Raw genomic sequence first — 12,872 nt, 5'->3', positions numbered from 1 at the left:
TGGCATATCACTTGACTGGCCATTATTTTTTTTTTTCAAGGAAAATTTATCGAATAGCTTTTGACATATGAGAGCCAGATTTGAAAATAAATGTCGGTTAAAACAGGCGGCAGTGACAGATAATATATAAGAGGGAAAATGTAATCTCACTGTGTACTTAGAAAAGTTCCTGAATATTATGTTAAATACAATTTGTCCCCCTAAAAATTATAGCAGCACGAAAAAAGCAGGATTTTTCACACTGAATATAAAAGGATGTTTAAGTCGTTTCTGTTTACAATATTCACACGGCCTAGTTTGATTTTGACTCGAAGGTCCTTCGTCGTACAATTTTCAGATTCGTTTGTTTTTAATAAAACAAATTGGATTTTAACAGCCACAACATGAACATGTGTATAATACCCGAAAATATATAAACAGATAAAACAGTCCTGCTTGAAAAAGGTTAATACTTAAAGGCATATAGGCCTAAACAGGAGCATTTGCTTTTCACGCATTTTGCTTGTTTCCAATAATAAAACCACTCCAAATCCAAAGAAGAATGTTCAAAACATAAACCTGTTGAAGTTTCAGCTCCGTGGATATTACACTCTTCGAGAAAACAGTGACAAACCGAACCACGATTTTGTCAACAGACCTTTTATTTCAAAAAAAAAAAACAGTCAATTTACTGATCGTTGGAAATCACCTACATTATGTTGATGTCTTCTAAATGATAACAAGCTGTACGGGATTAATTCACAGAGTGTTTTTATAGTACCAGTACGATCTTGATTAAATCCAAGTAAGCACGGATCTTCTACACTGTAGAAGATCCGTGAAGTAAGTAAGTAAGATTGCTTATGGGATATATGCCTTTAAACAAACATCATATGGCTGCACTGAAACAAATGTATACACGTAATAGAAATGTGGAGGAAATGTTGTTGGTAAGACCACCACATTTTGCCTTTTGATAAAAAAATATTAAGCTATATGTTCATGAATGAACAAAGAAAGTTAGGACATTATTCACGAAAAACAAAACAAGACATGACTAGTCGACTTGGACCCAGAAGTCTCGGGTAAGGACATTGTTTGTATCCAGGGGGAGTCAGTCAGTCAGTCAGTCTGTGATTGGGGAGTCAGTCAGTCAGTCATGGACTCAAGGACGTTAAGCTGGCCCGTCGAATCCAGCAACAATGAAATCAACATAACGTGATGCGATCAAGCTAAATGAGTCGTCTGTCGGGAACTTTCATTTGGAGATTCAGGCCGAAATAGGGCCACTTCATCACATCACTCCATCGCATCCCTTGGTGTTCCCACTTCCATAATTTTGAACTAAAGATGATCAGCATGCGGTTTTCGAAGCAGTTATGCTGAGTTTGTGCTCTTTTCAAATCTGTAAAAAAAAAAATGACCAGGGTCGACAAACGACTCATTTAGCTTGATCGCATCTCATAAAGGAGACCAAGGACAGACAGGCAACAGCGGACAAACAGAACATGAACATTTCACTTTTTTAAACAACTTTGTCAATCTTAATTGTTAAAGGCTTTCCCGGTTATTTTAAAAGATTTTCCATTCAAATTCACCAACTCTATCATTCAGTTTCGTCCACGAAAAATTTCACACGCTTTTAACAAAACCAATTTAGTCATTTACCATTCAATTTCAAAGTTTGGTCACCCTCTTTAGTCACCGGGTCTAGACTATTCATCATTACAGATCCAATTCGTCTAAGCTGTTGCCAAATGGCAGCATTCAGAGATCGAATTCGTCTTATATAAATCGATGAGACGAATTTGATTTCTGAATAACAAGGTTTGGCGAAGACGAGACGAAATCAAATACTCCAGGACGAAAACGCGTGCTCGTTGTTTGAATTTGCTTGAACTGAATTTGAAATTGTCTGACAAAAGACGAAATTAAACGTTGGAAGTGCACTAAATCGATGCTGATGGACGATTTTGAATGTTAGAAACGGTGAATTCGAATGATATAAACGTTTTAAAATAGCCGGGAAAACCTATAGAATACCAACTTTTTTCACCACATAATGTGCACGATACGTGAGCGCAAGGCAGTTCGGTAGTCGAATTGTGCGTGCGCCTATATTCTTTTTTTTTTACCTTGGGGTAAACGATCCGTCTGGCGTTGACAAACATAAAGTTTACCAACGAAATTAAAACTGTGTGCAAGAAATAATTTCCGTAATTTTTAGGCAGCGCTCCGAGTGAAAATCTTAAAATTGGGATGAACGCATGCGTATGTATAGGTGAAATACCAAACTAGCTATATTTATGATGGTACACTGAATATTCCAGGATACATATAGGCCTATTAAATTTCATTTTTAATTTCCCCCCCCCCCCAAGAATTACGTTAATTATTGATATTGATTGAAAATCGTTAAGAAATACAAGGTTGTTTACTCGACTTTTACCGCCAGAACGAGATCCCCGGCGGCCCCATGCATTGTACTCCATTGAAATGGACTTCACTGCCATAAAATGCCCACTACGTACATGTATAAGCGCATATCGGTAGAATTGCCATTATTAACGGGCATAGAAGCGCATTGCCCTTAAATTTTAGACCTAAAATGATGGTTAAATATTTTATACGTCGATTTTAATTTTTTTTTTTTTTTTGATTATCAATATTAAATGAACATTATCACCATGACAATGAAAAATAATCGTGTGATGTAATGACATTCTGCGTTTTAACCCTTAAAAGGCCGGGCGGACTCCGCCCCACCCCCAACCTTTTCCCGCGATACCCTTGATTTTTTTTTTCGCGACCCGAGCTGTCCTGACTTTTTAGCCTCGAGTCTTGCGCATATTTTGATACCAAAAACATAAAATTCGGACGACGGGTTGCCGCCCAGCGAAACATTTTCCGGCGAAAACTGAATTTCCCCATAATACGTAGTGTACACAAAGCACTAAAGCAGAATTACCATTGGTGCATATGAATAATTAATTAGCCTTAGCCATAATTCCAAAACCCTGTGACCTATGCGTATGCTTATTTTTGAAGGACGTGGGCGCAGAAGAAGATATTTGGTCACAAAAAATATTCTCTTCAGAATTTTTTTCTCATCATTTTCTACCTTTATATAGGTTTTCCCGCACATTTGGAAACTTTTTTTTCATTCAGATTCATTAACGGTGAACTTCAATTTCGTGTTGAGAAGTCTGGCACGCGCAAATGCTACAATTAATTTAGTCGTTGGTCATTCCAATTGATCAATGGTCAATCAATTTCAACAATTTGTTCAATCGATGTCGTCAAATTTCATTGGAATTCGTCTCATCACCTGATGACCATCTACATAATGTAAGGATTGAATTCGTCTTTGTTCAATCGATTTCAAGAAATTTTCGATCAAATTCATTAGGCAAATATCAATCAGAACATCTTTTTCATTTGAATGGCCAATCGATGAAAATGACTGCCCATAAACGAATAAGAAAAGAAAAACGTGGTCATACGTCATTATGCCTAGCGACGTTCGCCGCTGTGTCAACCTTTAAAAGATGTCAAAAACTTAAGGTAAGAATGCTGCAAATAAAGTCTTGAATGCACCAAAACGAAATAGAATGCCCCCAAAACGAAATCAACATTAGAAACAAAATCTTGAGTGCCAAAACATTTGAAATTGAATGGCCCAACAATGAAAAAGAAACCCCAATTTGATCCGATGTGTCAAAATCACGCGAAATTGAATGGCCAATAATGAAAATGATCAGAATAATTCGGAAATTGGCGGGGAAAATCTATAATTATTACATGGAAAATGTTCATTTTAGGTTATAGACCTACGTTAAATAAGGAGATACATGTACTAAACAGACACAGCAAAATAAAGTAATAATGTTTACGTAGAAATGAACAGATGGACTGACGTAAAAATACCGAAGATAGCATACAATCATAAGACGAATTTGAATGGAATTTACAGAACATTGATTGCAAAATGACTAAATTGATTCATCTATCGTACGTTCGGCAATTGTGGACTACGAAATTGAATTGTCTTTCACGAAAAAGTATGGCTAAGGTACGAAGTTGTTTGAACAATGAGCGACCAAAGACAAAATTGAACGTGGGGTTTGCAAACTCATAAGTTTTCAATACGAAATTGAAGTAAACCGTTTATGAATTTGAATGAAAAACAGTTTTAAAATGTGCGGAAAAACCTATTGTAAATAGGTTGATGTAAAGTTCTGCCTTATGTTTAATTTAGCGATAAACTTATACGTGTAAGTTTGTTCTTTATGTTTTAGCCTCGCTTTGTTCAGTTTCATAGTCGAACCTGGCTGCGTGACATACATGCATTCACTAGGCCCCTTCAATGGAGATACCATTGTGCACGCTATTGTACAAAGCAAATGTCCCGTGACGGATTAACTGAACAATAGCTAGCCCAATGCTTTCGCCATTCATGGGGGCCTTCGTGATAGAATTGATAGCGCGCCAGGATTGGTCTATACATAAAGGGCAAACCTTGACCCTCAAGTGTAGAACTTTTTTTCCCATCTCACAAGCCAACAATTTCTGTGACTTCGCGACCTCGCATGGTGGTCGGTAGGAACCTAGCGCAAGCCTGCCTGAAGTGTCTGTTCATAACGACATAGACGATGGGGTTGAGACAACTACTGAACCAGACGCACATCCCGCAGCAGAAATGGAAGGTCATGTTATTGACCTGCGGGTCCACTAGGGTTGCCATCATGTAGGGCACGTAGCAGGCGATGAAGACCAAGAAAATACAAAGCATCATTTTGGTGTACTGGATGTCCTCCCGGTAGGCCTTTCTCTGTTGCCTTTTTGTCGCCCCTGAGGTACCAGTCTCTGTCGAGGCAGATATCTCATCCCCCGGTTCGACGCGCATCTTCCGGACCCGCTTGTGGTTCACACAGACCGTCTGCAGGATACGGAAGTAGCAGAAAGTTATCGAGAAAGTCGGTAATATCAGCGCGGAGATCATGAAGAACATGGAGTAGCTGGAGTTACTCCCCCCGCGCAGGAAGGTACATGTCAGCGTCTTGGGCTCGTAGCCCAGGCGTCCCCATAACCCTGTGATGGGAGGGAGGAGGAAGATGAAGGGTAAGAGCCAGCAGAGGAGTATCATACCGGCCGCACGGCGCTTGATGGTGAACAGTTTCCCGTACAGCGGGGACTGGGTGATCTTGAGGTACCGACCGAAGGCAGTACCGGCGAGGGACATGATGGTCGAACCGACGAACGTGAACATGAACAGGGGGTGGACCTGGCAAAATGCCGATCCGAAGATCCAGGCATTACTGTAGAAAGTCGTCAGGAGTACAGGCAGCACGATGCAGCAGTACATCAGGTCCGACACGCTCAGACTAATGATGAACAAATTGGTGGGTGTCCGTAGCACCGGTGTTTTGGACACCACAACGATAGTCATAAGGTTACCAAAAAAGCCGAGTATGTCCACTGGTATTCCAATCACCAGGGTTGTGTATTGCACCGCGGATGAGTACTTCCTAGGCGAGTCAAACACGTCATGATCGCCGACATCAAATAACGTCTGATTCAAACTTTCACTCGTGCCGGTCACAACACTTGACGTTTCCATCTTTCACGTCAAATAAAGCCGCCTTTGTGTCTCAAGATATAAAATTGTTGTCGCGTTTCCTGTTTATTTTCCCTTATGCAGTTAGATTGAAGTGCATTGCTACTTAGAACATCTACCGATCCAGATTGATATATTTCAGAATCGTGAAAATCGCATGATCGATCTTACCCAGCCGCCGAAACGTCTGCGGTGTCGATTTCACCGATTCCTCCTGCCAAAATGCAAAAGATGTCGAACGCTGTGGAACGCTGTGGAACTTGCCGTGCCACCGTCACTACACGTGAGCAATAATCAGAAAAATGTCCCTCGTCTCATGTTGTCTAGTTGCACCGTCGAGTATCCACAAGAACAGTCCGTTTATGTATCCACTCTCACTCTTGCAGCGGTCCTGTTTGTGTAGCGTGTGGCAAAGAAGCCTGCACTTCCTTTAAAGTAGCGGACGATTACTTTGCGAAACAACGGCACTGCACGTCTATGACGTATACTGTCAGATAAGCATTTACCGCTTGCCATCGATGGGAGCTTTTACTATTGTTTCTTGAAATTCACTGCCAATGCGCGTGACAACTCATCAACTTGTGGCCCTCGCAGGAACAAAACATACCTCAGGTAAGGTCACGTGCAAGACCGATATCCAATCAGACAGTGCCGATAATTCTGCACTACCCCATTATGTGCTAGACATATCAACCTGCTTTATAGATTGTCTATTGATTTCTGTGTGTCTCTAGCACTTTTTTTGTAACCGACCTTTAATGTAAATAGAAGTCTCGTTTGCGTAGTGGGAACATGTATGGACGCAGTCAAGTAAATTATTAGCAACCTCCCACTACTTGTAATGCTGGTATCGTACGCTCCGTTTGCGTGTATTGAACTACTGTCTTGCGCGGTACCAAATTTAATTATCTCGCCTCTTTGCTTTTTACGATTTGGCGGGCTTCGATTTTTTGACGCCCGATTTCCTCAAGGCGACGTTTTACGTCCCGTCTAGTTCTCACCTTTGTCGGTGCATAATGGTGAAGTTCGCACAATTTATTGCCAGTATAGGGTTCCTAGTACGTGTTGATTTCCAATTCAGTCAGGCCCTTTCTGACATTGTGGTTATTGAAGCCTTATGAAGAAATTTGCAACTGTGGTCTGTCCTTGAGTTTACTTGAACCTATACCAATAGTGACATGTGCGAAATGTTCCCACCGTACCGTGTAATTATACATTAAAATCGATACAATTTGCACGAGCGAAATGTCAGTATTCAAAATGTCACTAAATATATATTTTTTTTTTTTTTACTTGGGATCCGGCGGCGAATTGTTTTTCCCAAACGACATCCGTTTTCCATCTTCTGATTGGTCCATTACATGCATATCTAATGCCTTGTTCTCCACAACAAACGCAAGATATAAGAATTTTACGTCTTGTGAGAAATGTTCCTTCCTCACTTTAGTTATTTAAAAGGTAACATGAGAAATAGTGAAAAATGCTCACTGGGTTGACTCGGATCACCTGATTAGATTAGAAGTGAGGACTACTTCGAACCAGTCCACGAATCAGTTGCCAACGTCGGTGACTTGGCTGCTCTTCCGGCTTTCATCACTTGTACCATGATTCGCACAGCAGAATAGTCTTGTTGACCAGTCACCATCGCGATTTGCCAGTCCGTCCGTAATTGTGCAGCTCGCCTCAGGTAATATCAATTTGGCGCCGTTTTGGTCTTAACTCAAGACAGTCAGTACAAAATGCAGGATTTTGTTAACGAGAGACGTGCGCATCAGTTACTTCTTGTTATCAACCAAAACAAAGATGTTACTAGTCTTATCCGGTCACGACGTTAGAAGGTCAAACGCACAAAAAAAACATTGCTATAAATTATAACAACACGAAATCAGAAGTATTTAGTTAGAACTTGCTTTTACAGCGAAACAAACAAGGCAACAAGGAAATGCATAACAATTTTTGGCCTTGGGGCTTTCGATGGAAGCTGGAATTGTTGCTTTAAGAAGTAAGATGCTCAAGGCCCAAAAAAAACCAGAAAAGAAAAGAACAGAATTCGTAGAATTGCAAAAAAGTCACTTCCTTTCAGTTTTTGCCTGATAGGCGCGTACGTAATTGGTATGATATGTTATCGTGCGCACGTACTTTCGCCGTCACGCGCCAGATTGTGTCAACAAAATTGTCAAAAACGAACTCTAGAGAAAATGTCATCGATACGTGTTCCAACAGTAATTGATTAAAGTCACGTTGTATTTTGCAGGATTACTAACTGAAGCTTTAATATTTAGTGTGCTGGTGCGTGTTTGGAGGGGGGAGGGCAATGTTGCGTTGGTGGGCGGGTTATTATCTTTCTTAAATAGTATAGTCTCCAAATTACTTAGAAAGCAAAGATGCAGTTAGAAAACAAAGATGCGGGATACAAAATTTCCTCCTCGTAAGTTGAAAATAATATTTATTATTATTTTTATTATAATAATAATTCTTGAAAATCTAACGGGTGAAATCTACAAAGGGTGAGACAAAAAAAATGGATTAATGGTTTTATTTTCTTAAAGAGCAATCAAATTTGATTCGTATACGTATATGAATAAAGCAATTTTTGAAAGAGCATGTTCCTCCATTCATCTGCAAACAAGAATTACTAAAATCGATCCATTTTATCACAGAAGTTATGCATGTTTTACTATAAAAAGAACCCATTTTTATAGCTGTCCCTGGAATGGCATTGGAACTTTGGAAGCTAATGAGCTGAGGTAAAATTACAGATTACACAAATGCATTCAAATACGAATAAGATTTTAGTCATTTTGAGTCGAGACTGACACTTTATTTTTACTGTCAGATTTGTGCTTTGAATATGAGGAACAAATCATCTCTTTTTTCCCCCAGAAATATTGATGGCAATTTTTATCTGTTTTCCTTTGCAAGTTTTCGTTCATTCATGGAGGTGGGAAAACGTTGCATGTTTCATTGTATTTAATGGCTATTCATCACTTCGTCTAACGGTAAATGATCAGTGGTGGACAGCTGAATTTTGTGATCTTTTTATTAAATAGACATAACTTGGGAATAGAGTATGCAAATTACGTGAAATGTTCACAGTAACTTGTTAACAGCATGTGCTTGAAGCCAATGTTATTTTTCATGAGGTCGAGCGAGCCACATATTTTTTTTTTTTTTTAATTCGGTAACTTTCTTTTTGACTCGCCCTGTATAGATCGTGGGATTGGGACAGTATAGAATGAATTATCGTGACATTGGCAAGTCTAGACTATTTCATTCCTAAATTGGATCTGGAAGGGAGCGTGGGCGCTCATTCCATTATCATGATTACAACTTGGCCCATTTCAGTCCTCCATTTTCTGTGAACAAAAAGATTTTACATATTCAATGTAATTCTAAACCGTATGGAAAAAAGCTAATTACATCATTACCACAGGGTTAGCAAGTCCTTTTTTAAATGTCCAAAAGGTAGTCCTTGATAATACGGATCTCTCGAAATCGTGTCTCAAATTTGAGTAATTTGATTTTGTGCCAATAAACCATGAAAGGATTTCGGATTTCTTCCCCCAAAAGAGGAAAAACAGGAAGTGTCTAAAAGCAAGGCCGCGTCACGACCCGGTTAATTCCCGGCTGTCGGGAGCGTTTCTTCAATAGTTAAGCTCTTTCCATATATCCTGGTCCAGATAGGTGTATCGGTTTAAGCAGAGACATTGTCTGTGTTTGATTTAATAAAATGAAAATTCAAATATTGTTATGGCTCACACCATCCAGTCATTTCAATCTGTGTGGAATTGTTTTCCTGAGCAGAAAATGATCGGTGTGAAAAGGCAGAGACTGTCACCATGCTAAACACATCTTGGCGTTATCTTAATTCCCAAGGATATTGATATGAAGCTTTTTGTTGTTGTTGTTGGTTTGGGCCGGGGGTGTGGTGTGTGGAGGGTGGTAATTTGACCCCTCGGGAGTGTCACCCTGTCTGTCGCACACCTGCCTTTACAAGGACACTGAGTTTCAGGCGTTGTAGAATGAAACGATTTTGAAATATGTTGATCAGACTGAGAGTGAGAATTAATATTGCGAAATGTTAATTAGCTGAAACATTATAGGCATAGTGGACGTCTTACTGTTATAATTATTTATGATAAAGTATTTCATAGTCAAACCTATTTACAACTTCCATATAGACTTTTAGTTTTTGTTTACGTTCACGTTACAAATTACTCGATCCTATCGTCATAAATGAAATACGTACCAATCCGGCTCCGGTGGCCCGAAAGCCAGACGGCATCCGATAACCACGACAACGGGTGAGCATTCTCCAAGAGGTTGGTGTATTGATTAAGCGGGCCGAAGTATGCAGCATAGTGCGCATATTGATACCTTTCCGTTCGGGAAAAAGTGCAGCTACCAGCATATCAAAATAATCAATTTCATCTACTTTCATTGCTTTGCTAACCACATTTAGTGTGCACTTGAGAGTGTTTTTTTTTTTGCCTGGTGTGCAAAGTATTGCTAGTGGATGTAGCTTCTGCGCGAAGTGTAAACACATCTGGAAAAAAGAAATATATCGAACTCCGGAGTACTTTTGCTACGAATGTTTTGTACCGTCTAATTTGATTCGCAAAGAGCTTCTGCACTGATGACGTCACATTTTTTTTTTTACAATGTGCGCTTTTCTGTTATGGGCTATGAGACCTTCGTCCCCATGCTACCATAGAAAAGCGCACATGCATGTAACGTCACCAGTACAGAGGCTTATTGGGTGCGCGTTCAGTATGAGTCGGTGTCATATATGAAAATCCGAATCCTATGAAAATCGGACTCCTTTTCCCTATTATTGGTTAATCCCTCGCACGTGACAGGTCACTCTCCCATTTATGATCCTAAAAATAGCATATTTTCGTGCTTACGCATGCGCAATACTACCAATGAGTCCATATTTCATGGAGTCGGATATTCACGCTACACCGGCACCGGCACAAAACCATCATTTGCATTTATCCCAAAATAACCTACCGCATTGTTTCAAAAAACTTACTTATAGAATTAAGGTCGTACTGGTACTAAACAACCCGTGAAAATATTCCGTCTGGCTTGCTGTCATTTAGAAGGGAAAAAACCAAGAAATGTGGGTGATTTTCACCGACTGATGTATCGAATGATATGTATTTGGAAGTAGAGGGTGCGTTCGTTTAGCTCATCCGGGTGGACACGGGTAATTTAAAGGCAGACAGGTCAGCCGCGACAGCCGGGCTAATCGAACGCTCAACCTCGGGCCGGGCCATCACGATCCTCAGGTGACGCCCTTGCCTTAGCCGTGGCCGTAGCCACTGACAAAACGCCCGTTTCGGCGGATTGGGTCTTAGACTGAGATTTACTACCTTTTAGTCAATTGCAAAACTCAAAAAAGTTGGGCTGAAATTATAGCCTCAAAAGTTGCAATGAACTCAATAACCTTTTAGACTTCAAATAAAGTCAACTTTTAAGTCCACTTGAGATTTCCGCTGTCCGGCCGCCATATTTAATTATGTCCGTTTCTTGCGTCAGCGGTCCCTTCACAAAATCTTCGAAAAGGTTTAGTCGCCACTAGCGTAGCCTTGGGTAGGGAATGAGTACAAGCAATATACAATTGTTGCCTGTGGTGATGGGGTCCATGGTGTTTTGTACACCCGAGGTTCGCTCGTACCCCCCGCCCTGCAAACAGGACGCTGGGATACTCTGATGAGCTTCACAGAATCTTGTGAAGGAAGTGGCCTATGACCTATGTATAAAGCATCTGGCTGCAGCTGTTCAAGACCGCAGTTAGACAATGTGCGCAAATGCTATCCGAAAACTTCCCATAGAATTGCGCACATTCCATACCGGATGTGATTTCTGTGTCATTGCGGACCATGTGGACAAAATTTTGAGCGTCGCATAATGTAATCCGACCGTTCGTGATTCGAAACGGAGCCTGAGCGAGTGACGGGAATGGTAAATTAACAACAAAGATACATTTTACAGAATTTCCTACATTATTACGCTTTTCAACGAGAAAAAAACATCTCTAAACTGAAATAAAAGAGTAATGAATCAGTCTTAACGGCCGTTTCAAACCTTGCAGAGTCATGACCTTGATCACGCGCAGGTCACTGGTCACGCAAAATCCAACCAATCAGAGCGTGAATTCATCACAGTATCCCAGCGTCCTGTTTGCAGGGTGGGTACGAGCGAACACCTGAGGGTGCAAATGTCACCCGAGGGTTCGCCGCGCCGAGGGAACATTTTGCACCCGAGGGTGTACAAAACCCATGGACCCCAATCACGGCAGGCAACAATATTGTTTTGTTATACCATGGTAATATTCCAAGCGTCTGATTTTTTTAAAGTTAAAATGTTACAATCTGGCCCGCTAATACGCAGTATCACATTTCATATTTATATGAGCAAACTGGAAAGGAAAGGAGTATTTTTGAGAAGGCATGGACGTTATAATTACAATGATTTTGAAAACACGTAATGCACGTTGGAAATAACAATACCAACTACACGATATAAATCCATTACTAGCAAATTGCGGTATCGAATCAGGATACAGGAAGAAAGTAAGTTTCTATCCAGGGCTTACTATTGGAAACGAGGTTGGAAATAAAATAAGTACTAGGGACGAGGTTGCCACGGGGTGTACCCTGACACTACACATGCGTGTTTGTGGCAGATCACGTGCTCGGTTCTCGACCAATTAAACATCACGATCTATTACCAGAGGTGGCAGCAAGTCATTTTTGCAAGTCCAAGTCAAGTCACAAGTCATTGTTTGCAAGTCCAAGTCAAGTCACAAGTCATTAGGTCCAGTCACGTCCAAGTCAAGTCACAAGTCATTAGGTCCAGTCACAAGTCAAGTCACAAGTCATTTGGTCTAAACACAAGTCAAGTCACAAGTATCTTTGTCCAAGAACACGTCAAGTTGCACATTATTTTGTCCAGCTGTATAATAAGCTAAAAGAACCTGGCGTCAACCTACGAGCTATTTTGAACATGCCTCCTTAATTCCCCTTTTTCAATGTGTTGCAATTACTATTCTTGTAGTTTATCACATATCTGTCGGATATTAGCCCTTTGTATACTTTAATAAATTTACTTTACATTGTAGAAATAAATGTTGAGATGACATGAAAAAAAGACTTTGTATTGTTACCATGGAGCTTTACATGCAGACATGCCTGATCTGGAATTAGGGAAAATATACATTCTGTCTAGGGCAGATTTTCAAGTACTAGAGGCTAGAAGTTATTTAGAT

General features: G+C 40.3%; 2 protein-coding genes across 4 annotated transcripts in view; one reads left to right on the top strand and one right to left on the bottom strand.

Moving 5' to 3' along the window:
- LOC119726793 (histone deacetylase 6-like) overlaps positions 1-12,872 on the top strand; it is an 84,548-nt gene that overhangs the window by 65,758 nt on the left and 5,918 nt on the right. The window lies entirely within an intron of this gene.
- LOC119726794 (protein trapped in endoderm-1-like) lies at positions 4,430-6,013 on the bottom strand. Its single transcript, XM_038198651.1, has one exon. It carries the CDS (start codon positions 5,597-5,599, stop codon positions 4,532-4,534), a length of 1,068 nt encoding a protein of 355 aa, XP_038054579.1. The 5' UTR covers positions 5,600-6,013; the 3' UTR covers positions 4,430-4,531.

The sequence above is a fragment of the Patiria miniata genome, unplaced genomic scaffold, assembly GCF_015706575.1.
Source record: "Patiria miniata isolate m_02_andy unplaced genomic scaffold, ASM1570657v1 HiC_scaffold_2, whole genome shotgun sequence".
NCBI classification, from domain to species: Eukaryota; Metazoa; Echinodermata; class Asteroidea; order Valvatida; family Asterinidae; genus Patiria; species Patiria miniata.
The sequence above is the reverse complement of the archived record's forward strand: the minus strand, read 5'-3'. Positions and strand labels throughout refer to the sequence as shown.

What these genes read in the sequence shown, in the direction of transcription:
- LOC119726794 (XM_038198651.1), bottom strand. Translation starts at nt 5,599, where the DNA reads ATGGAAACGTCAAGTGTTGTGACCGGCACGAGTGAAAGTTTGAATCAG.